This window comes from Micropterus salmoides, unplaced genomic scaffold (genome assembly GCF_014851395.1).
Source record: "Micropterus salmoides isolate LMB-PRFRI ecotype aquatic unplaced genomic scaffold, ASM1485139v1 Ms_hic_scaffold_10, whole genome shotgun sequence".
In the NCBI taxonomy this organism is placed as follows: Eukaryota; Metazoa; Chordata; class Actinopteri; order Centrarchiformes; family Centrarchidae; genus Micropterus; species Micropterus salmoides.
Genome location: NW_024040041.1, coordinates 3,228,067 through 3,253,589, shown reverse-complemented (window position 1 = coordinate 3,253,589; position 25,523 = coordinate 3,228,067). Strand labels below are relative to the sequence as shown.

The 25,523-nt window shown below is 44.3% G+C and overlaps 3 protein-coding genes across 3 annotated transcripts in view; all 3 read right to left on the bottom strand.

Annotated features, from left to right (window-relative positions):
• hoxb3a (homeobox B3a) overlaps nucleotides 1–1,469 on the bottom strand; it is a 92,004-nt gene extending 90,535 nt beyond the window's left edge. Inside the window, exon 1 of the mRNA XM_038739756.1 lies at nucleotides 750–1,469. The gene's annotated coding sequence lies outside the window, so the exon portion shown is untranslated. The remainder of the gene's footprint in view (nucleotides 1–749) is intronic.
• A 3,914-nt stretch (nucleotides 1,470–5,383) lies between these two features.
• hoxb7a (homeobox B7a) lies at nucleotides 5,384–13,586 on the bottom strand. Its single transcript, XM_038691945.1, has 2 exons — nucleotides 11,849–13,586; nucleotides 5,384–7,060 (listed from the first exon to the last, which is right to left on the bottom strand). The coding sequence occupies exons 1-2, from the start codon at nucleotides 12,369–12,371 to the stop codon at nucleotides 6,801–6,803; spliced, it is 783 nt and encodes a 260-aa protein (XP_038547873.1). The 5' UTR covers nucleotides 12,372–13,586; the 3' UTR covers nucleotides 5,384–6,800.
• Nucleotides 13,587–15,097: 1,511 nt separating this feature from the next.
• hoxb8a (homeobox B8a) lies at nucleotides 15,098–22,327 on the bottom strand. Its single transcript, XM_038691934.1, is given in 3 exon segments — nucleotides 15,098–16,338; nucleotides 21,147–21,451; nucleotides 21,453–22,327. Coding segments are annotated over 3 exon segments (831 nt in total). The 5' UTR covers nucleotides 21,581–22,327; the 3' UTR covers nucleotides 15,098–15,940.
• Between the last annotated feature and the right edge of the window lie 3,196 nt (nucleotides 22,328–25,523).

Genomic DNA, 25,523 nt, shown 5'->3' with positions numbered 1-25,523 from the left:
CAAAAACAACAGCCCACCCGCCGCAGGGAGGAAATGAGAAGGGAAACAAAGTCATAAAAGTCGTCTGGACGGACCGAGACTAAAAAACATTCTTGCGTATGCACAAACACACACAGGCTGTCAGTCAACTGAGAGAACCTGGAAGCTTTTCCTTTGAGACGTGGAAGTGAAACAAAAGGAACTACAGAATCACAGATAGCGAGGGGTAGAAGGACTACAATTTACAATTACTCTAACTGCAACCTTGGAAAGCAAAGTGATATCTGGGAGGTTAAAGACATACAAGAAACAACAGGTAGGATGCACAAACTAGGGGCTCCTTTCTTTAAAAAATTTGTAATTTGACAAATCCAGCACACCTGCCCTCACATCAAAGCCAGCCTCACTCTCAGGAACATGTCCCCCCCCCCCCCCCCCGTGCGCCGTGAACGGCTTGAGGCAAAAAGACAGTGAGCTAATCTTCCGGATCTCAAGCAGCCGAGTTTTAAACGATGGATGCCTCTTCCGCAGCTAATCCCACCACTTAAGAGAGCTAATTCATCTCGATCATCATGGAGCCTAATCCAGCAAAGAAACACTTTAATCTGAGCTGGAAAAGTAACACCTCATTTATAACGTTAATGCATAAACCAGGCGCAGCAGAATCCCGCTCAGCTCTGCAGTTTGACTTGTTTTGCTGCTTTAGCAATGCAGCAGCAGCAGCAGCGCGCAGGGCTGCCAGAAGAGGAACGTGCATGAATGGCTCTTACCTTTTGTTGATAATCAGTCAGGAGCCCCACACACCTGCAGCTCACTTCGGTGTCCCGCGTGCAGGCAGCCAGGCAGCCAGGCACCCCGGAATGGCACGAGAAAGCCCTACCGTGTAGACCGGATGGATGGATGATAATTGGATAGAGGGGTGGCGGCGCGAGGAGGTGAGGATGAGGAGGAAGTGGAGGGGGTGGGGGGTGCGCTCCCCGTTGTCACCCAGTAGTCAAAACACCGCCGTCATCTTCATCACCGCCCCTGTCATCATCATCATCATCGTCATCCTCGCGATGACAAGTGACAAATGAAATGAAATGTCAAATTAAAAATAAAAATAATGAGGTTTTTTTACGGGTTCGGTCTCGCGACTCGCCCCCTCTTCGCCTCATCACGGCGGAACTGTCCCCATCTTGGTTCGCAGATTTAGCGTAGACAGCAGCACGAGACCAGGCGAGCGCGGAGCCGTAGCGGAGGAGGAAGAGCAGGAGGAGGAGGAGAAGGGGGGGAGGGGGAGGGTTCTTGTCAACGTCTCCTCGTGCGGGTTTCCACAGTCACAACTAGTATTGTCGTTAACTAGTACCTTTGATTACAGCCGGGCGGTAGCCTAATTTCCTCGCGGTTGCCGGGCTCCGTGCGGCGCCTCGCGAGCCCTGGGCAGAGCACGGGAAGAGAGGCGGCTGTTCGGGCCGGAGCGGAGTGCAGCAGCAATATAGCCACTTGGGAAATCATAAAAAGTTCATGTTCACGTTAAGCGCGTCCACATGACCAGCCCGTCGGCCAATCCCCGCGCGCGGCCACTCATAAACGTGTATCACAAAGTTGTAAATTTTCATAAAACAACAAGGAATTTATTGCATTTCTTCATGGAGCAGAGCTGCTCCTTCTCTTTCTCTCACTCTCCCCGCCGCCATTTTCCCTTACAAACTAGCCAGCAGCTCACAAAGCTCAGAAAAGCAATGGAGAACTCTGCCTTTGTTTTCTTCCTCTATTTTCCTTTCGTTTGTGTTTGTGTGCGTGTGCTAACAGGCTTCTTTATTTATTTGCTGATGTATGACTTAAGTTGGATTGGACCAGGAATTTGTCCAGGTTGGAAAAACTTTTCAAATAGCCTACATTTTATTCTACAAGGTCAGGAAGAAGAGAAAAACAATTCACATGTGACTAAAAAGACAGATGGTCAGATATCACTTTATAACAATGGTGTCACAATTTGGCAGGGCTGATGCAGAATAAACAAAGCATTGTATTCATTATATGTGAATCATATTTATTTAATATTGCAGTGTTAGTGGCACTCGATGTGGATTTGAAAACGTGCTTTTTAATGCCAACATGTATGTTCTGAATTTGAATGTTTCGTGTTGTGTTGTTCTGGCATCAAAAGATGTGGATTGGGGGGGGTGGTCAGGTATTTGGATGAAAGCAGCTCAGAGGTGAAGCCTGACTCTCTGGGTGGCTGCACCACAAGGCAAGAAAAGCGATGATCCCTGCAGTGTTGGCAAAATCTCAGTTCCATGGATGGAAACAGAAAATTCTCATTATATGATGGTGTCCTAAGACTTGTTTGTTAAATTAGGTCATTTTGGGCTACAAAGTGAAATAGCTATGGTTTTGACAGGGGTTCCTGTCCGTTTTTGTAACTAACAAGCTACAGAACTGCTGCACACTTTTTCAAGTGAACTAGAGGAAATTTGGGCCGCGTGCGATTTGAAGGCACAAGCACAGCCAGCACCTGAGTGGAAGTGCGGGCCCGAAAAGCCGTGCGTAAAAGCGGTTTCGCAATGCGGCAGCGCGTCACCATTTTAACGGCCCTCAGGCCCGGAGCCGCAGGGTGCTCAGAGAGCTGCAAAGACACTGCGGTGTATTTTTGTTGTTGTTTCTTTGTTTGTTTTTTGTACACAAATTTTGCTTTACAAGATTGCGGTTAGTGGATGCTTTTGCCTCAGAGAAGTGAAAACACACCTGAATAACCAGTGAAGTTTAAAAGGTAATGTTTGAAGTGGGATTGGTTCCCTTCGCTGGACTCAGGCGTTAACGTGTTTAATTGCTTGTACAACTTGATTTGGTTAATTAAGTTTCTGTCCTCCCACACAGGAGCCCAAAATCCAAGGCCTGCGTCAATAATACCTCACGGTCCAAATCCAGAATTTGTCCAAAGTACTGTTTTCAATATTGCGTTTTCAAAACCAGCGTATTGGACAAGTTAAAAGGTTTGGGGAACATTTAACAACCCAAACATCCGATTTCAACCATGCAGCGAATACTGCACAACATACCCGATCATCTATTTCTGGATTCCTCAGTCCGCGTTCATTACCGTCTTCTTATGTGTATTGTAAAACATCCAATTCACATGTAGGACTTCAGCCAGGATTTCTGTCTAATCTGCTGTCAACCGGACTAAATAAAGGACACTGGCAAGTCTAAACAATATACGTCTGGATGGTAGGCCTAGAAAACCGGTGTCCAGCACAGACATCATTCAGACATATAGTTCCGAATCCTGAAATCCTGATTTCAAACCTTCTGTGACCAACACGTCACCTTCCCAAAGAGCAGGGTGTCTGCTTAGCAGGAGATGCGGATCCAGCGCTTCCTCTGTGCACATGTCCCGAGTTAAAAATTAACAGAGCACAAAGCTGCAACACAGAGCAGGAGGCACAAACAGGCCGCTCGATTCCCGTTCTGTTGCTGTCTTTGTGTTTGTTGCTTTTACTGGGGTTTCCGGCCTTTTCATGGAGGCAATAAAGACATTAGGACCTGCTAACATCCCCCCACACACCGCCAGTCCACTGCTCTTTTTGCTGTCTACAGACAGTCGAGGACTTCCAGAGGCAGTGTCTCTCATGTCTATTAGAAATGTCGTTTAGATTTGGCAACACTTTGGGCGGCTTGAATCCAGAAGACCTGGATGTTTTCGTCGTAACTCAGGTAAAAGGCGGGGGAACCTGCCCGCTGTTCCGCAGTTTGTGCTGTGCGCAGGGTGTCTGCCGCTCTGGAGGGAGTAAGATTTAAAAAAAATCCAACGTGATATGGCTGCTTGTTATACACAGCAAGACATCTTCAAATATAATGAATGTGTGAATATTTTAAAAAATCCTTCAAATGGGAGACAGATTTTATATTGTTCTGAAATCACCTTTATTGAGGACAAAACAGAAGGATCAGAATTTTGGAAATGAAACATGAATATTTTGTGCTTTAAAATGGGTAGTAGTGCAAAATCTGTTCCTCTTTTTTTTTGGATTCATTAGCCTATTTTATATTTTTTCTGAATGTCGAACTGGTGATGGCGGGATAAATGTCCACCAGCTTTTTGGTGTTGGCTACAAAGTGTTATCTCGAAACGGGTGTTGTGTATTGTAATGTATTTTTCAACTTTTTGTGTAACATATTCAGACACTGGAGCCAAAACATAGCATCTTCCATGTGTATTCAGTCTTTGTTACAGCGTGTCGAGCTTGGGCAATTTCACAATGTGCTATCCAACAAAATAAAGATATTTGAAGAAGAGTTTCAGTCCGTTTCAGAAAAGATACTCAATATTAAAAAATTCAAACGTAAAAATAACTAAATAAATAAAATCAAGTCAAATTCCATGTCTCTGGCGCTTTCAAACGCATCTCATGGTCTGGGTCAACAAAGATGCAAGTGTAAATGCTGAAGCTGTGAATGCCATTTAGCCATTGGGTAACAGCCCATTAATGCTTTTAAACCTGTAAACAAGGTGAGGATATTTTAAGATCGCGCTGGCACTTAATACTGTGTTATCGTGTGTGTGTGTGTGTGTGTGTGTGTGTGTGAGTGTGTGTGAGGTACAACCAAAAGGGGTTGCTTTCTGACAGACTCTCTTAGCTCGTGGGAGAACTTCATAACTTCATCAGATTGCGAACTGAAAGTTAATCAGTGTCACAAATTGCCCACATTTGAAAATCTCTGTTGTACCTGAACATGCCATGTACATATTTTCCTGTAATAACATGCTTCACAGAAACTCTTTTTAATGGAAAACCCAAAATGTTTATATGTGGTCAGGGGCGCAGCACAATATTCCGGACCTATAGGAATTCTCTATGGACCCTCCTTCCCTGCGCACAAGCATTCTAGCATCTTTGTGTCCGCAATCTCTGTCCCCTTTGCCCCCCAAGTCCTACGTACATACATGATGTTTACATGTCTATGTAGATAATTTGTATAAAGTGATTTCCGGTTAGAGAAGATAGAAACTGTTTGTACACTAATACATATATGAAAACTTACTGACCACACAAGAATCCATGTCTTGGACCTGTCCTGAATGACTCTATGCCACATAGGAACTACATGATAATACCACAACATTTATTTGCTATTTTATTTACTCTCTCAGCTACTTATTCAAAACTGCAGCTTGACGGGATGGAAAACATGCTGTTACTCCAGACATATTATTTTGTCAGATGTTTATTGATGAAATGTAACCGTCCTGAACTGTCTTTATTATTCTTGCTGACAGTGTAATAGGGGTTGTAGAGGTTATTTTCATGTTATAAATTAGATTTATCTTCCAACAGAACCACAGAAACGTGAAAAATGTTAGCAGCTGTAAAATATTTCCAGATGAAAGAGAGACTGAAAGATATCACAGCAAACTCACTGCAGTCCACTATATTTATTTATTATTTACATACAAGAAAAGAAAAGTGCGTTTTAATCTGAACATGTATAGCTCACACAATATGAAAGCACTGGTGCAAATACAGAAAAAAAGCCTATAATTAATTTTAAAAGCTTATAATACAGGAAATAGCTTAAAGAGGCATGCAGAATGAAACTCTGACTTTCTTATATCCCTTTTAATTTTGTGTTCTTAAGTGTATGATTTCATGAAATGTCTCCTCACAGTTGTTTAGGGCTACTTAAATCATGCTGATATTAATTATTTCATTTAACAGAGTTTAACTCTGTACTTACTGTATATACCTTGTGTGTTAGCAGCCTTATAACTGAAATATAATCAGGTATAGCAACACAGTCAGCAGCCCCCCCCAGTCTTTCTTTAAACACAAGTGCAAACTGGTGACAGTTAGGTTGTAGCTAATATTGATGACAACAAGGTCCTGAGCGACAACAATTCTGTTGACTTTTTTTCTAGTGGATTACGAAAAGTAAAGAAAACGCAAAGTTCTCCACTAGAAATACATGCCTGTACAAATGCTCTAAAAATCTGGACCACAAGGGAGATTTCAGTTAAAGGAAAAAAACGTGACATTTTGTGATTTGTTTAACTCACCTTTTCAGAAAATTGGGCAGAATTTGGTTCGTTGCCAGGCAAAAAGAAAATTCTGAAATGGGTGGGGATCTGCAGGGGGAATCAGGTCTCCTGACCTCAGTATTTCTAAAATCCTGGTAAACAGCAGTTTAAGTCTAATATTTTAATAGCATAACACATAGCTAATTTATTTCACTTGTGTCACTAGCCTTTCTGTGTAGGAATTATAACAATAAGCTTTGTATCCACATAAATCATAACTGCTGCGGTTTCACTGACTTAACTATTTTGTCCCTTTCTGCAGGAGATCACCTCCCGTGGAGTGGACCAGAAATTGGTCCTTTAAGAAGAACCCCGCATGAATATGATTTAATTTTTTATTGCTAAAGATGTTTCTTTAAAGTAGGACCCTGAATTTGTCTCCCTACTGTCACTTCTCCACATGTTTAAGAGACCAAGAGGAGCTAAAAACATCCTGATCATGACTAAAATATGATGTTTACATGGTGGTTAGTAGTTAGTAGTTTAACCTCCTTGTATTATTTGCAGACTAGGCTGCCTTTTTGTAATCTGAAATACATGAATTTAACTGTAAACTGATGTAAGTTACATGTGTTTTGCTCATAAAAAAACAAATTTTAATTTAAATTGCATTTTGCTCCTACTGGCAGTTGTTTGCTGTAGGCAATAACCTGACTGCAGGGCAAAGGTCACTTTTTATTTCAGGTACCCCTACAGCACTAATGAAAATGTAGTTCAAGAAATAAAACCTGAAAACCAACTGTGTGTAATCTGTCATGTGTTAGCCCTTGTCCTCGTCTTCTTCTTCAGCAGTCGGTAAAGCTGCTGTAGGGGGGCCGCTCCCGGCCACCCTGTTCTCCTTCTTCCACTTCATCCTACGGTTCTGGAACCAGATCTTGATCTGTCGCTCCGTGAGGCAGAGTGTGTGCGCGATCTCGATCCGTCGCCGCCGCGTGAGGTACCGGTTGAAGTGGAACTCCTTCTCCAGCTCGAGGGTCTGGTGGCGCGTGTACGTCTGTCGCCCCCGCCTTCTGTCGGCACCTACACGCACAAGAACACGCACATCCTTTCAACAATCTCCCAGCTCAAAGAAAGTCATCTGTTAGGGATTGATCATGAGTATTATTCCCACAAAATCTTCAGGTTAAAGTTAGCTGAAATATTTTGGTGCAAGATTTTTTTTTTCTCCCTTGCATCCAATAGGTTAGTATGGAAGTCCATTTCGATCGAGAAAATATAAGACCATGTGAGATATGTCAAACTTATGCTGGTAAGCTTTCAGTTTAGGTCAATATTTTTACTAAGTAATTTCACATTTTTACATTATGTCATCATTTTGACTTAGCTAGCTTTTGGCTTTGTAGGGGGTTAAGGTTATGGTCAATATTGTGCTACAAGATACTTTTTTCCCTTTGTTATATCCAAGTGGAAAAACGTGTAGGCCTACTTAAAATACTTATTCTTAGTAAAACATCTGATTTGATAAGCTAAAAGTATGACTCATTAGGTAAAAATGATGAGATAAAGGCTTCCCCACACATCTCCCAGCCATGTGCAGCTAAGGTGCATAAGATAAGAAGAAAAGATGTATTTATCTTCATTTTAAAGACAAATCCAACAGTCCGTTTTCAAAAGTCTCTACACTGTCTCAATAAATAACTACTTTAAAAAATACATTTATTGCCTAAATGAACAAATAAATAAATAAATACTTATAACCTCTTAATCATCTTTTTGAATCTTGGTCTTGTTAACTATATCCAAAGCCACTTGTTGCCACCTCCACATCCTGGCAAACACATTTGACTTGTGGCTTTGTAAACACCATAAAACAGTTACTAAATAATGTGGGTTCAGCTGCTGTCTCTCTGGGCCTGTGTTCAATATTTACTTCACCTTGTGTTTAGCATTAAAGGAGGTAGGCCCTGCATGTGGATTTGAGTCAACTAAATAATTAAAGGGGGAATTTAAGGCAGAAAAGGCTGCGAAATCTGACTGATAGGGGTTGCTGATGTGCTGTGGCGGGTCTTCCATAGCAGCTCCCCTGAATAAAGTTAGCAGATATTCAGAATCAGCTTCATTTGCCAGGTGTGTGAACACATACGAGGAATTTGACTCAGGATTGCACATTGCATATATTTACCCATAATCTAGGTAGGACTATGGTGAGAGTCAGGCTCCTGGTGTAAGACATGTTGGAGCACTTTTAATTTGATTACAAAAGAAAAAGAAAAAGTGACATGTGCTGAGTAAAGACCACAGAAATCCTGTTGACCTTCTGTCTTTGCGAGGTCACACAGTGCCTGAAGGTTAAAGAGAAACTGGGGCATATTTTCACAGGGGTCGTCTGCAGGCCACACAGACCACTAAACTCTTTTCCTCTGCAGATTCCCATGAAAAGAATTTTCATAAATATTTTTTTTCCACTTAGAAATTGAAACTCAACAAAACTGACCAAATACACTTTTAATGTCTAAGGTTTGTAGTGATATTTCTGCTGGTCTAGTATCTTGAAATAGGCCCTGACTTACTCTGCAGATCGTCTGAGCAGCAATAAAAAGCATTGACCAGCCTGTAAAGAATTACATCTTTAGTCATTGCAGGGCACCGCAGCTGAGCTCTGTTTAGAAGACAGACACATGCTAATCAGAAATGTAGTCCACCACATTTTCACAGTGTCTGACATAAATCTTTGGGACATAAATCCTCAGCCTCCAACTGGCTGTTTTCTGGGTGTGAGCTGAAGAAAAGAACATGTATTTACTTTAAATTGATTTCCAGGTCTTCTCTGGCAAAGACTACACATTTTCCATACTGTCCAGGTCATGCATAGACATGCTGACCCGGCCATGTTGACACTGCTGATAATTAACTTTAGGTAAATACATACATTATGAAATTGGGAAGGGGGGGTGACTTATCTCATGACCTCAGTATTTCTGTAATTCTGCCGATGGTGCTGTGTGTAGTATACTTAACTGCTGACAATGAATCCTTACTGTTCAGTGTATTTCTGTGTGGCGGTGCATTCAGGCTGTCCTCTGGATGAATTCAGTGTGTCACAGATTTGACCCAATATAAACTTCAAACAATATCAGATGATGCTTATGAAGCTTTTCATTTGAACTGACTGTGTTTTTTTTACTTCTTCTTGCATTACACACACTCTCATTTTAGCAAAAGATGAAAGTCTTTATTTATTTATTTAGTTAGTTACTTCTTTATCAAGAGATTTCCACTGACCCCTTAGCTGTTTTTACCTCCATTGGGTGACACTTTCCATGTCATATGAATATTCTTTTTTGTGTGATGTCTTTCTCATTCTTGTGAGGGTCTATGTAAGGATTTCATTGTATTGTTTGAAATGAAGAGCTTGCTTTCTTTTATTTTGTCCTGGTCACATTGCTTTGAGTGGAGCAAGAGAGAGTAAAACAACACAAAATTAAAATTACATTCACAAAAAAAAAATACATACTTACGAAACATACGGTATAGGCTACATTTGTTTATGAATTCTCGTTTTACTATATTTGGTCAAAGCAGTCAAACATTTGCGAAGGACCCAATCTAGTTCATATCAAAATGTTAAATATTGAAACATCTTCACAAAGCCTTACCCACCGCCCGCCCTGGGCAGAAATACTTTTCAAGCTTAAACGAAATGTATTTCACCACAATCATGTTGTCCTCCACGCGTGATTCTTCTTACAACTTGCGTGTCCGTCTGCGTGTATTTGTGCGCGCCAGCCACAGTTTATTGAAGGCAGCGGTCAGCATGTGTGAGTGACTGAGTGTCAGCAGCGTGGAAGTGTGTGTGATGTAGTACGTCTATGCAAGTATATGTGTGTGTGTGTGTGTTTATCTGTGTGTCCCTACCTTATTACTGCATGGCGAGGCGATCATTTGTGCTATGTGTGACTGAGCGAGAGAGAGAATTCATCTCCACTGGTAATATGTTTTCCTCTCGCGCTGTCTGCGGTGATTTGTTCGCGCTCGAGCGCAAGTTGGAATTCTCGCAATCAACAACGAGAAGGGGCTGTATTGTGCTCGCTCTCACACACACACACACACACACACACACACACACACTAAAACACACACACACACACACACACACACACTCACAGCAAATACATATAATACTAAAATACATTTATAAAACAAGTAGCCTAGTGAGTTAGTGTGTTTATGGGTGCTCATGCGCGTCCCTGTGAGAGCTCGAGCGCCTCCTTTAATAAGCACTCATGTGTTACTTATTTGTTGTGTTAACGGGAACATCCGGGACGTTTCCTTCCAATCCAATCGAATTTAAATTAAAATCTATAAATTCATTGTGCAGTCTGGCTGGCCCGACGCCACCAAACCTTCTCCCTCCGCAACCACATCCACCCTCGTTCCAAATGTTTCACCCTCCTTCTATAGGCTACTGTGTATGTGTGTTTCGTTCACATATTTTCTATTTTGCCGGAATACACATCATTTATTTTGTGTGATGACATAATCGTGTGAAAGTATAGGCTATAACATGGATGTAACCCCAAACGTTATTTTGTTTCTCATATCAGGTCATGAAATGTATAGCCTATTTTGTTCCATTGCTGTGTATAATATTTTAGAATATGATATAATATCTTCTGCCTTATCCGCTCTGGTTTTCAGACCAAACGGACTGGTTTGACTTTATAAGCCTAAAACCAAAGCAAATAAAATACTTTTGATTTCATGATGCACTTTCCACCCTCTTCATCACACAGCTCTCCAAATGAAAAAAAACAACCGATAGAACCGATAGACGCTTTCTATCACACACGCAAACACACACATGCACGGCAGTGGTATGGTGACGGAAATTAACGAGGAGGCCTGCAGCGACGACGAAAAGCTGTCCAGTAGCCGCCAAGAGCTCCTGCTAATGAGGAGGGACCTGATTTGTCCAAAAACAATTTTAGAGTGAGCCCGACTGAGCTCTGCAATCTGCGTGTGTGTAAGTGTGTGTGTGAGGTAGTTTTAAAAATACAAGTGTTCAAATGCGGGTCCTGTGTGATTCGAAGTTGCTGATTTTGAGAGCAGCTCTACTTTTACGCACGTTTGACGCACAAACACTCGCACCCTACTTCTCGGTATTTACGCGCAACGACTCAGTATATTAAGGCAAACGTAAAAATGTTCTTTGTGCTGTTTGTGTTTGTTGTGGTTCGAGGCTCCGAGGCCCTGCATCCATTCAGGATCCAGCCCGCTGCTGTCGCACAAAGCCGCTTTTACAGTCGGGGGAAAGAGCAGGCATTCAGAGATCAAACCCATCTGCTAATTTATAGTGTTTATAGCGGGTTGGGTTGACAGTGCAATAGCACAATGGGCTTTCATTGGATCACCTAGGACTGACAAGGAAACACAAAACTACCAGGGCGGAGAGGCTGAGCTGAGCTGAGCCACACACTGAATATGAGCGATAGCCGTGAGCACTTTAACCGGTGGTTGTCCCCTCTTAAACACAATACCACCTAATGAATATTCACCAAGTCTTAAATTATGGTTTTATGGAGGTCGCAGTCCAATAAAAGATCTGCAAAGATAGAGAAGTTGTAAAAAAAAAAAAAAAAAAAAGAGGCAGAGAGAAAGAGGCAGACAGGCATAGTTCAGCTACTGGCAGCGCAACCAGGCCAACAGTTTAAAGAGCGTTTAACGTAATCATTGAGTCGAACTAATAACACCCCCCCCCCCCCCCCCCCCCCCACCCCATCACCCCAACACTCACAGCACCCATCACGTCCCCTATTTTCCCAGGGCCTCGCCAATAATCCTCCCAGCACCCACCTCCTCTCTCCTCACCTGAGCTTCTCATCCAGGGGTAAATCCGAAGCCCCTGCTCGTTTAAGTGCCGCTGCTGCTGCCCCGGGTTACTCTGTCTGCTGCAGTCCGGCTCAGGGAACCTGGCGGCCAAAGAGCAGAACTGAGGCCGACCGGGGAGCTGCTCCGCGGCGCACCCCTGTAGAGAGGAGCACATGGGCCCGGCTCCCGTCGCGCAATAAGCCCCTCCTGTGAGCACTTCAGAGGGATTGAAAGGATGGGCACCGGGCTGAGTACTCCCACTGCTCCGGTTCAATCCCGAAAGTGACATACAGAACGATGATGAAGAAGCGGAGGAGGGAGGGAAAGGGGGCCCTCCGCTGCCTCTCCCACTGGAGACATGGAGGTGATATTTGCTGGATTCGAGGGCGCACGAAGAAGACACGCCAGGAGCAGCAGAGGAAGGCGGAAAGGGAGAAGTTGGAGAGTCTGTGAGGAGCAGAGCCGAGCAGCTCGTAGCGGCTTGTTGGTATTTGGAAAACAGCGCGTTGGCGAGCGAACTCATAATTTGGCGCCAGTGATTTGTAGGCCCGGGGCGCTTTAATGTCGACTTTTTACGAGGTACCGTGAATTATTGGCGGGGTATTACTGTCGAGATTTACACCAAAAAAAAGAGAAAGAAAATCACCCCACCCCACTCATCTCCTCCCCTCCCGCACATAGCCTCGTGGACCACGTGACCTCGAGTCCATGTGATGTCAAGATGCCCAATGGCCGACGGGGTTTCCCTCAGGATGCAATATTATATTGGAAGAAATTAGCTGCAACACACGCGCACACACACACACACACACACACACAACAAACAATATAATCTATAAAACAGAATCAATACGCAGCAGTTCAGAACGTGTCCACTAATCACCGAGTGCATGTAGAGCTGGAAAACGAAACGGCTGAGGCTGACAAACATCGCTTTCAAACTTCAATCTTTACTGTCCCGCTTGCTGGGTTGGGGGCGGGTTGAGCCGTGTGCAAAAAGTGGAAAACACTATTAGATGGGATATTGATTAGGCTTTGAATGGAGTGGCTTCAGGCACGTGCGTAAAGTTGCCGAGAAGACTAAAAGAGGAGATGGATTTCCCCTGTTATCCACCAACGTCGTCTTATCCCAACTCCTACTTTTCAGAGACCACACATGCAGAAGAGAGGGTCCCACGCAGCAGAACAAAACGGGCTGTTGTTTGCTCCCAGCTAACAGTGTACCGCTGCTGACTGGTCACTGCAGACGGACATGAAGACCATGTAAACAACATTACAGAAGGACGTTTATGGAAGCAGTCAAACATGTCACTTTGAAAATCATTCTGCAGTAACGCCCACATTTGAACTAATAGAGCTATAGGCTGGACAAACAAAACTAGAAACCTGAGTTTGTGCTGGAAGCAAGTGAGCGTTGATGGATGTTTCCGAGAAGAAACACGTTACCGAATCCATTATAAATTCCAACAAGAAAAGGAGGAGAAGAAGAACAAGAAGAACCACATAACTAACTGATGGTAGGCTACAGGCTACGTGTCTTCACTCTCCAGGCCATTCAGCATAAATCACATCCGCCTTTGAGTTAAGGTCTGATTAGTTCTGGTCCCTGGCACTGGATCCAGAGGAAACTCACCTGGCATGCAGGTGCTCTGCTTCGTGCTTAGTTTCGTATCCACGACTTTGACCTTTCCTAGCCATGCCGAACTGAGATAATATCTCCGGGCTGAGTGTAATGTTTAACAGGCCATAGAGGAGTTGTGCGTGCATATGTTATCAATGTTTGGGCTTCCAGATTCCAGGTTTTTGGAACTTAGGTCCAAGCATATTGCGCTTTACTACTTTGATTTGGATCTTTCTTTATCTAAATCTTTATTTGGTGATTCCACCAACTTTACGACAATCAAAGATACCCATTAATGCTCCTCTTGTTGTCTTCCTTTGTTAAAGCATAAAGCCAGAAACAGCATTGTAAAAATGCACATTATTGTGCACTCTTATTTTGAAAATTGGATTCCTGAAACAGAAAGGCGCATTTTATTCACTCAGTGCCTGATTTTTGTCACTTAGTGGAGACAGTTGGGGTTGTGTCTGCAGCCTCTGTCTCAATAATGAAACTCAAACCAAAACTACACACTCCCTCGGCTGCGTTTGTCTTCCTATCGCACATGAAAAAACGTGAACCCCAAAAGCTGTTTCCATATTAATATAAAATGTACAAATATCTGATATACAGATGGGTGACAAATGACAGGAAGAAAGCAACACGACGAGACTCAGTATGGAGTCAGGCCACCACCAGCCTCCAGAAAAGCTTCAGTGCTCTATGCCGAGTCTGTGGAAGGATACACACCATCCCTCCACATGACATCCCCATTGCTGTGCAAGAGAGGCCTGGGTACAGCAGAGAGAGACAGATTTGCATGACTAAAAAGATTTGAAGATAAAAGTTTATATTATATAATTTGTTGGTGGAGAGCATTGTCTGACGTGTTGGAGCAAAGCCATAGGTGTGAAACTGGGTTGAGATCAGCTGACATTTCATTCACATCATTTTCATCTTCACCAAACCAGTCCGTGAGCCTCGGTGCACAGAGGAATCTGCATTTCAAATGTTTATCCACTCTTTTTCATTCGTCCCCCGTCTGTATAATGCATGTGTAAATAGGCTATGAATGCTCAGTGAGTTTGGCCTTCCCATATGGAAACAATCCGACCTCAAGTCGTCACCGTGATGATGATGAAAGACAGTGTAATAATATAAGTGGAGATAGAGGACCGCGGGCCATAAATAAAGTGATGTTTGGATGGGATGTGGATTGTGTGTGTGTGTGTGTGTGTGGGGGGGGGGGGGGGGTATGTTGTTTTAAGAGGAGATTTCCGAGTCGAGGCTTAAATGTTTGGCCTCGTGAACTGAACGGTTTTATCAGTCTGGGTGCTGACAGAGTGTACAGAGAGGAGAGACACAAGGAGGAAGGGAATGATAGAAGTGAAATGAGAGGAGGTGAAAGAAAAAGAAGGGGGGGGGGGCAAAGGATGGGGGGAAAGTGTGGATAAAAAGGAGGAGAAAGGAAAGAGGCCACATCCAACATTTCTTCCTTCCTTTCTTTTAAGGAGAGTTGACAGCTAACAGGCGAGCCTGCTTCTTATTTCTTCTAAACTGATACAAAATTAAACAGTACAACAATAAAAATCCATCCTCACAGCCAAAAGAACTGTGCCTCACATTAAATGCAGAACGCAACATTTTTTTATGACGTTTTTATTTTTATGAATGTTCTCTTTTTTTTAATCTGCACTGTGCGCATGCTTTTTACCCAAAAAGAGAAAAAGAAGACAACATAAAACAAACACCATCGATCAAAAAACGAACTAAAACGAGAAACGACAATTAGAGTGTGTAAAAAAGAGACCCGACCTACTAAAACGGCATAAATAGGCAGTTTCATGTTGTTGGAAATTTCATTAATTGCTACGTCATCATCATCGTCATCATCACCATCATCAATCATTGCCATAACAACAACAACAACAACATAGAAGTGAGAAGTACAGTAAAAAGTGCACCATCATCATTTTTTAACTTAAAAACTATACAGCTGCCAAAGATAAAATTGTTAATGATAAACTTCTAACAATATAGAAATGTTTCCACAATAATTGTTCCACAAAGAAAGGAAGCTATCATTTTTCTTTCTTATTTTTTTTTGTTTGTTTGTTTAAACACTAGAGTAGACTATGTTTGTTTGAGTTGGATTGATCCACCCCGCCCCATCAATTTTATTTTTTAAAAGTTCATTCTTGCTTCATTGCGGGTTTTTTTTTCTTCCAGCGGTTTCTACAGTCATCAGACAGAGGCGCGAGCCCCCTTCAGTCCGTCCAGCTTGCCGGTAGCCATTTTGGAGACTCAAGTTCCTTTCCATCTATTGAACCATGGAGACAGTGGGGCATTCCATTGGCCTCAATTAAGACAAAAACAGCCCCGCGCCCCCCCTCACCCACCCTCAACCCATCCTGTCCAACATTTACAGCCTCCTCCTCCCCCATCTCTCTCCCCTTTCCTCTATCTCCCCCCAAATTTCACCGCTATCCTCCCTACATTTGCTTGTGGGTTTTCTCGCAGCAATCCTCACTCACGGCCTGAGACCCCGCTGTGCCCGCCACCGCCACCGAGCCTCCTCCTCCTCCACCACCTCCACCTTCTCCACCTCCCCCACTTCCTCCGCCATCCCGCAGCTCCTTCTCCCTCCTCTCCCTCTCCACCGCCTCCTGCTCGCTCTTGCTGCTGGGGAACTTGTCCTTGTTGTTCTCCTTCTTCCACTTCATCCTCCGGTTCTGGAACCAGATCTTCACCTGTCGCTCCGTCAGCGCCAGCGCGTGCGACACCTCGATGCGGCGTTTACGGGTCAGGTAGGGGTTGAACAGGAACTCCTTCTCCAGTTCCAGGGTCTGGTAGCGGCTGTAGGTCTGCCGGCCCCGCCTCCTACCAGCAGCTACTGGGGGTGAGGTGGGGAGGGTGAGGAGAGGGAGACACGGGAGAGAGGACATTATTAGAACACTAGGCTACATAACGGGTTAACGTGGTCATAAGCATGTCACCTCCCTTCACAGTGACCCCTTAGCCTATATAAAAAACAAGCACACATAGGCCTAACTGGATGTTATGACAAGTGATGGCACAATTTTTCAAAGTCAGAAACTCTGAAAATGTCAAACGTGTTGTTAGGTTTTTTTACTATGTGCGTGGCGGTAGAGGTGGGGTTGGATTTAGAGTTGACTCCTGTTCATGTGATTGATGTTAGGAGGAAATACTTTTGGCCAAACTCCTTGGTTCTTTGTTTGAGTTAACATGGTCAACATTTGCCTGTGAATTTGCCGTAACACTGTGATCCCAAATAGTCTAGCCTACATAGATAGTCCACTGTAGATACATACTGCAGCCTGAGGTGTGAGAGAAAATGTCCCTAATGTTAGAATAGTTACAACACGTGACAGAGAAGTCCACATTTTAAAATCACGTGATCTTCATGTGACTTAAATGTTCAGGGCTCTCTCTTTCACACACACACACACACACTATCCTTACTACTACTCTTTGAAACATGAGTCCAAGAACAGAAACATAAACTCTTTCAATCCATCAAGAACTCGACCACACCTCACCATCAGCCAGCGGCAGTCATTATTAAAACAGACTCTTCTATAACGCAGACGGATCTACTGAGCACTTACAGAAGTGCACATGAATATTTGATGCTATAAATACATCATATCTGAAAAGGGAAAAGGGATCCCACAGCACAGCAACGACGAGTAGGCCTACAGAGATTAAAGAGCTGCCTCTAATGACGAACAAATACTTTTAATTAGAAAGGTTTCAAATAATGACAAGGGAAGATGAAGATATTGTGTCCCACATGCAACCGTTCTCTCTGCTGAAAACTGTGTTTCTGTTTTTACAGACCCGGTTCACAGACACAACATAATACTGTGTTTTCTGCACACACATGCGTGGGAGGAAAAAGGTGCATTATGTTTTTTCCTCAATGAATAGTCTGTGGAATAGAATAATTTACCTGCATTGGATGAACCAAGCGAGGACAGGCAGACGCCCCCCTTAAAAGCTTTTTTTTAGCACGCTTATCCAATCAAACTGGGTGATATTATAACATAAAATGCTTAATAGCCCCGTTTTTCAGCACGGGTGCCAGTAAATCTAAGCACATTATGAAAATCAGTCACTATTTTATATTATAAGCTAGACGTTATTTCAGTTCAGTATTTATACTCTTTATAAAGAGGACCAATACAACTGACACGTTTAACCGTGAAAGCCTTTCAGCAAACTCCCGACAGTTTGCTGGTTTACATACAGGGCATTTGTGTAAGTGGTTGTACTGCATATCAATACAATTGTTTCTCTTCTGCTTTGATTATTATGAGCTCTGTGCCGCGGACAACATATAAGAGTGGTCATAAAGCTTTGAAGTAAAAACGCTTCTAAATCACTGATCTGAAGGGAAATCTAGATAGTAAGCGAGTTTTGCATTATCCTAAAAAGAACAGTGCACGCCGCATACCACGGATGATTAGCAGAATTCAAATATTTCTTGTGTTTTTTTTTAATTCTCAGGTGTCATTTCCTTATTTCACACACACACACACGGAAGATGTCCTGCTACAATCACATAGAAGTCTAAGAAAGCCAGCTGGATGGTTTCTACTTTTAAGAAAGTTCTGTGATTCTCATGTCTTGGATGTTCACAGTGTCCGTTTATGGGCACACAGCTGCATTTTATTGTAAAGCAGCCCGAAGAAGACAAGAGAGTCTTCATGGAAATGCATGAACTTAAGTAAGTGATGTCAATGTCTTGTATGTGTTATCTGTCACAGGGCTGGCGCCGTGATTTCGTGCTGTAGGGACTGAAGGGATGGGCGCCACATTCACTGCTGTCACCAGCCATGAATTAAGGGAAATGGGAAACACTTTCCTGGTTAAAATGACACTATGGGCGCTTTGATCCGAAGGGGTTTTGACGGCGCAACATGCACGGGGGATTTAACCTGCAACCCTGGCTGCGTCAGTACACTGCACAAAGTGTGTGAGGATACACCCCACCTTTCATACCTCTCACAGCTGAGATGACTCAGACAGCTTTTGGAGGAATACATCGTAATTTAGGCCTTTTTTTTTGGCATTTGGCATTTTCCTGTTTCAGCATGAAAGATCATATGCTCTTTTAGGTCTGAGAAAATGATACAAGCCTTGGGATTATGAGATATTTTGAAGACCTATTACATTCGAAACCTTTACAATGCAATTAAAGAAGATCTAAACAAATGCCTGGCAGTTGGCAGTTGACATTTTGGAGGAAGGAGAAACGAGGTTTCCACTTGACAACATATGCCAATGAGAGCCGAGGCTAAATACACCAATAAGCATATCTTTAAAATATATACATTAATTCTTCGGGCAAATCAGATTGTATTCTCTTTTTTTCATTTTAAAAGTCGTACAGAGAAAGTGATTTACCCAGATTTCTAACCACAGCAGTGGAAGTCGTAAAACGGCTCATATTCACAATCAAACTCGGATATTAAAGCTCCAGCTCGGGGGCTCATGAGTATTTCAAGACATATTCAGTGCATGAGCCTCCTTCTGTGCTGGGGTTAGAACATAAAGGGTGTGGAGGAGGCGATACCCCTCTTATAAGACAAATTATGAAATGCACCCACTCGTTAAAGGGGAATTTCCGAGGTAAACGGGAAGCATAACCGCCCCCGCCGCTGCGCCTCGTCCTCCCGCTTCACCCACAAAAGACCCGTCCGCCTTTTCCGCTATTATAACTAATAAATCCTCACGCGGAGCAACGATTATACCCCCATCAAACCGTGCGCGGGCTCTAACTGCTTGCATACAACGCATTCTCGGCGCAGACCTGCGCGGCTTGACACGCCTGGTTTCCTATTTTGACTCGATTTTTCGGCCCCCGAATGATCGGAGCAGCATGCAGCCGAGCCGGCGCGCAGTTAAGCCCAAGTATACTGTTTGAAAACAATTAATCATGGTACTAAACACTGCCATCGTTGGTAAAGAAGGGATAAACCCCTTAAGAAGTCGTGTTCAGCCCCGCGCATAAGTGTGGCCGGACGTGTTTAAAGCTGGGAATGATTTGAAAAGCCGTGGCACACACAGGGGAGCAGAGTGAGACAAGTGTTAGTATATAATATAACTTTAACGATGTAAATTATGACAATTTACAGGCCACACAAACAGGAAACCGTCAATACAGATACACAAGGAGAAACACGCACACTGCTGGAAGGCACTGGAGAAGAAACACTGCAGGGAAAGCGTTCATAGTCTTATAAAAGCGTGCGTAAATGTGAATTACCTACTATTATCTGTAGCAGGTGGTTGAAATGTAGGTCTTATAATTATGGAGGTAAAGCAGTTCGAGGTGAAAACACATCTGGGATTTTTTATTTATTATTTTCTATTTTATGATCATAATCATGAAGCCACAAAAGTCCTGTACAGGCTATAACCCGTCTGCAGTCACACAACCGAGAACACAAGCAATAAACTCTCTCTCACACACGCGCGCGCGCACACACACACACGCACGCACACACACAGCACAAGAAATATGGGCTCAAACAAAATAGGCTACTATACATGTCAATCCATTCACAGCTCTCTCTCCCTCTCTCTCTGTGCCTCTAAGTCTATGTCTCTCTAATACAAAAATGCCTCCTTGCATAATCAGTCTTATTGTGGTGTTGGTGTAAGCCATCAGTTAGAAGCTCGACTTCCCTGTCATGCAAATCATTTTCAAAAATCACATTCTTTTAAGATTTATAATCTGATCGCACTGAACCAACCGGGCCTGATCCATATAAACAGGCTGTGAGTGCACAAACACACAAAGACCACTAAGTGTTCACACATGTATAGGCTACACACAAGACTCAAAAGCAACCCCGCTTAAATTTGAACCCCCGAGGGATACTTTGGGATGATTTTGATATTTGAGTCAGCGGATCGGACAGGCCTGGGAGTTTTTAGAGATCCCAGAAGTTGTGCAGGTGCTAAATATGGGTAAAAAGACCCCCTCACCCCTATCTTCTATACCCACACACACACATGCAATCCCCCTGCTTTAACCCTATGGTGAATTTGCCACAAAGAAAGAATACACGGAGACCACAGGCAAGGCAGTAAAAGAAAGCAGTGTAAGTTTAACCCGGGTCAGAGCTGTGTGTTTAAAATGGGTCTGTGTGGTTTGAAACAACAGCTCAGAGCTGGGCATCTTCAGTTTTTGGAGAGGCTTTCTCATGAAGAGGTTCAGCCCCCCCCCCCCCCCCCCCCCCACCCCCCACCACCACCAACACCAACACCACCACCACCACATATTTTTGACCGCTTTCCTCTCTCTCTCTCTCTGAGCTTCTATCCAGGCTATTCACATCCATTCTCTCAGTATATGGCCCGGGCAATTAAACCCTAAAGTCATTCACAAGTTTTGGGGCTGCCAATAAAACCATAAACGTGCTTTTGTTTCCCGCTTTGAAGGCAGGAATAAGCTTCAATTGCCCTGCTGCTTTTAAAACCACTTTCCCAACTTTCTTCCACTGTTTCCTCCTCCCGTGTTTCTGCACTGCCCGTCTTCCTCTCCTGGAGGAGCTGCAGCTCTGCTACTAACATGGACGCTCGCCTCTTTGGCAGAGAAGATTCTGCACCGTATGCTTCGAAAAGGGCAAAACAAAACGAAAACCAGCACTGTGTCCGTTTCCTCACCTTGCGGCCTCATCCAGGGGAACAGCTGCGTCGGTGAAGGGCTCTGCTCGGTTCCCTCCGCGTCCTCGCCGCTGAGCCCCGGCGCGCCTCCCAGTTTACAATCGCTGTACTGGACCAGGTCCGCGTCCTGGGCCCCGAAAAGCGTCTGTCGCTGCAGGGCGTCGTATCCGTAGAAGTTGCCCGGCTCGCCGTGGCATGTGACCGCGCAGGGGCTCTGCTGGTACGGGTTGCTGGGCAGCGTGGAAGCGCTGTGGTGGTAGAAGTCCTGGATCTGCGGAGCGTGCTGGAAGGTGGCGCCGGAGCCCCGGGCCGTACACCACGGTGGGCCGGCTGCCTGCCAGGTCCTGCGTAAAACCGCACTCGTAGTAGTTCGGACGTAACGAATCCCCGCTTTTATATTTGGAGAAGAGCGAGTTGACGAAATATGAACTCATCTTTTGTGTTGTTGTTTATTGTTGTTTCAGTTTCTGCTCGGCAGAGTCAGAGTGGGGCTGAAGGAAGCGACCCGCGGCTTTCAAACGTGTTTTCTTTTTTTCTGCTTCTGTAGTGCGGTTTGAGGCAGAGAAACACCGACACACCGAGAGAGACAGAGGGGGGGAGAGAGAGAGAGTGAGGCAGGTCTGCCGCCGGTGTCGGTGACCGTTGTTGTGGTGTTTCCCCTCGCGGCCACAACAGACGAGCGGTCTGAGGAGTAACGGTAACGGCAGCCGGCCAGAGTAGTAACAGCCACAACCACCACAACAACAATAACAGCAATCACACCGATTCCACAAAATCTCCAGCGAAGAAGAAGAAATAGAAGAGGAAAGAGAAGAACAGGGAGAAGTAGAGGAGGAGGAAGGGCTCGTGCGCATCACAATTCCGGTGTTAGGCTGTATGCGGGAGCCCTGTCGCGCTCTCAAACGGGTTTTCCGTGATTTACTCCTCTGCAAATGAGTTGTTTCATATTTTTCTCCCTCCCTCTCTCTCTCTCTCTCCCTCTGGCTCTCTCTCGCGCGCGCTCTCTCTCTCTCTCTCTCCTCCCGGCCCCGCTATGTGTGTGTGTGTGTTTGTCGGTTTCAGGGATAATTTGCATCTATTATCAGCTCTTCATCCCATTGGCTTTACCACGCACACAGACAAACGCGCACGAGCCCCTACACACACGCACATATAAGGGTATACACTACCCACTTTTTTTCTTTCGCTTGTGCCCGCACGCGCTTGTAAGCCTATGTGTCTCCCGGCGTCGGCTCGAGGAGCTCCGCGCGCATGTGATAATGCCAGGAGAGTGAGAGAGTGAAGAAAGAGAGGAGGAGGTGGAGGAAAAGATGAGGGGGGGGGGGGGGGGGGGGGGGGACTAGAATAGGTGCAGCATCTAGCAAGAAGGAGAAGGAGGTGTGTGTGTGTGTGGTGGGGGGGGGGGGGGGGGGGGGGGGGGGGGGGGGGGGGGTAATGAGAATTCTGCCTGCAATTCTTTGCAATTGATCAAATGCGCACACAAGCACACACCAACCACTCTTCAAACCAACCAACCAGAAGAAGAGATTGATTTTTTTCTAACTTGAAAACTGAGATTGAGGTTGAGTGGTGGTGGTGTGGGGTGAGGGGGTAGGGGCACAGCGTGGCTGCATGGGAGCGATGTGAATGAGGCCTGAAAATGTCAGGGAGCCTGGGCGAGAGAGGTTAACACAGACTGAAGAGAGAGAGAGGGAGTGGAGGGGTAGCGCTTCTTAATTGGTATTGGTTTTAACAAGTACTAGCCCATAAATGTAATTGGGGTTTTAAAGACAGTTGTCGGGAGCCTTTCTTGTCTTCCATTCGAGTCTGACTGCTGCTGCTGATCAGAAAATAGAGGAGCTCCGGGGCCCTGCGCGCATGCTTTCTGATCATCGTATACTTTTATAAATATGATCTCCATAAACATGTGAGGAGGACTGAGGAGGGTAATAGGCCAAGAGAAAGAGGCTGTAAACGCTTTAACAAACTATAAAGCGGACGGGCAGTGTTTTCTTGTTTACGCCCTTGCAGCAGAGAAACAAAAAAGGGGGGTTTACGACGCGCCCTTTGCGCGACCGGAGGCCATAAACGCCTCATCCTTGCCCGGGAACTAATTGTCATATTCGCCGTGTTTTCCATACGGCTGTATGGCCCTTCCTGTCAGGGTGGAAGCTGAGGTAAAGAAGAGCTTTTCTAAAGAGGAATACATTCTGGAAAGGTTAGGTTGTAAAAAGTAAGATGGCCTAAAGTGCAGCGATTAGCACAAAAAGACTCCACTGTGGAGTTATTTCTACTTTGATTGAGACTTAATTTCCCAGAATCTGCGCCCACTACGGGCCTGCAAGATGCCGATTAATCAGATATGAGGAATCGGTGATGGAAGTTCATATTATTTTGTTTTGGAGCTATCATTTTATTTCCAGCACTGTTTTCTGTTTTCGAGTCAATTGCACGCGTACCCCAGCCAAATAAAAATGTCATTACCCGAATTTAATTCATTGAGATTATACAGGCTGACACAAGAGGCCCAAATGTTGCACGCACCCGCCAGAATTACAGACCGTGTTGTGGTAAATCAGCTGATTGTACACCCGACTTTCTGAGGAATAATTGCCGCAGTATTTCCCAATTTATTACCCAGAATATGATCTTATCGAAACTTCACCGCGCCGTGTTTTACACATCCAATAAAGCGCTTGCTTATGAGCTCTGTTGTCTGCGTGTGAGATATGAATGTGGTGCGCACAAAAAGTCAGATTTTCGGACCAGCTTCCATGCGCGTGAGCAACTGTCCACACATGCCCGCTGTCAAAGCCAGGCCACTACAAAGGCAGTACGAGCCTGTTGTCAGGTCACTCACGCAGAATACACACAGCAGGACAGGACAACAAGCGGCCTCGCTGAACGTTAGAGACGCAGTGATCAGCTGCGCCCGAACTAACCGTGACGCGTGTGGTGCGGGAAGAAACGTCAAAAACTCGATTTCAGCCCTTGCGTCCTTATACGTCACGTCCTCTGGGTCAAATCTGCTCTTATTAAAATATTTAACAGGAGAGAGAGGCCGTAGTAGCCTCGCACAGAAAGACCTCTGTGTATCCTACATGCGCTGGATGTGGATTGTCCTCATGTTGTACATGAGGAAAAATGTTTCTGGCACACAGTAGGCCAACACAAGCACTTACAGCCCTTACATAATCTCTGCACCCACACATGCCTGTATATCAAGGAGAGCCTGAATGTGGGCAAGGTGCGAGCGTCCTTGGTGTAAATTTTGCACCAAGAAAAATAAACATTTCCTGGAAGCCTATAGTCAACATATCCTGCACGCCTGTGCATTATTATTTTTCCAAGGCCTCAACCCTTCCTCTTTGTCCCCTGTACGCTGTGAAAAGGACCTGGAACTACCTCAGACGTCAAGATTACCTGAAGCAAAGTCAAGAAGTAGCCTCGTCGCCTCACTTGTTTTTGAAAACGCACCCTTTAAATACACCGAGAAGAGGAATACGGCAAGTTTGACCCCCTTAAAGGAGCCCGTGCGTGTGTGTGTCCTTCATAAAAACAAAGACCAGCCTCGGGCGAGGCCTGTTTCATCGGTGGAGCAAGAGCGCCATCAAGTGACCGGTTGCAGTAAGGCCACGGGGGGAAGGCGGCCTGTAATGCGGCTTTATGGTTCTGTTAAGTGCGCACATAAAGCTACATAAGCTGCTTTAAAATAAAACTGCGTGTTGTAATTGGAGGCCAGATGTGACGGTTGATTTGGGATTTGCAGGAGAGAAAAAAAGAAAGTGAACTGAAGCCAGGCGGGCAGACCTCTCTGTGCGTGTTTGACTGGAAAAGGAAAGTGAAAAAAAAAAAGCAGGTCTGAACTGCACTTTAAATTAGAAACATCACACAAAGTCATTTACTTTCTGTAATACTTTCTTTATAGTTGTATCTCAGGCAGGCCTACAGATTAAACTAACAGCACAAAACTAAAGATCAAGAAGATTTATAGTTTGTAAAAGGTCAGTTTAGGCCTTTCGTAGTAAATTCTAATAGGCCATCCTGGAACTAACACTGCAATTTCACTACAAAGCTTTTTTTCTAGTATATCATAAACAATGTATTCACTGTACTTGTATTTTTTTGTTTTAGACTATATTTGTCAGATAGCTGACTTTTATTTGTTGTTACTATTTTTAGCATTTAATATCGGTGTTCGTGCACAGGCTGGTAGGCTCATGTATTTACTGGTAATAGTCATGTACGTTTAACTCATATATACTCGTCATATTAACTCATTAATGCATTACCCTAACCCTAACTCATTTTAATGATTACTGTTCTTATAATCTCGTATGTGTGTTTGCATTAAAACAAAATAAAACAAAATAAGCAACTAAAATCGAAATAATCAAA

Bases quoted from the DNA above. Each gene is read 5' to 3' on its own strand.
- hoxb7a (XM_038691945.1), bottom strand. From the start codon at position 12,371: ATGAGTTCGCTCGCCAACGCGCTGTTTTCCAAATACCAACAAGCCGCT. The intron at 7,061-11,848 runs GTGAGGAGAGAG...TTGTGCGTGTAG, and splicing joins CCCCTGGATGAGAAGCTCAG to GTGCCGACAGAAGGCGGGGG.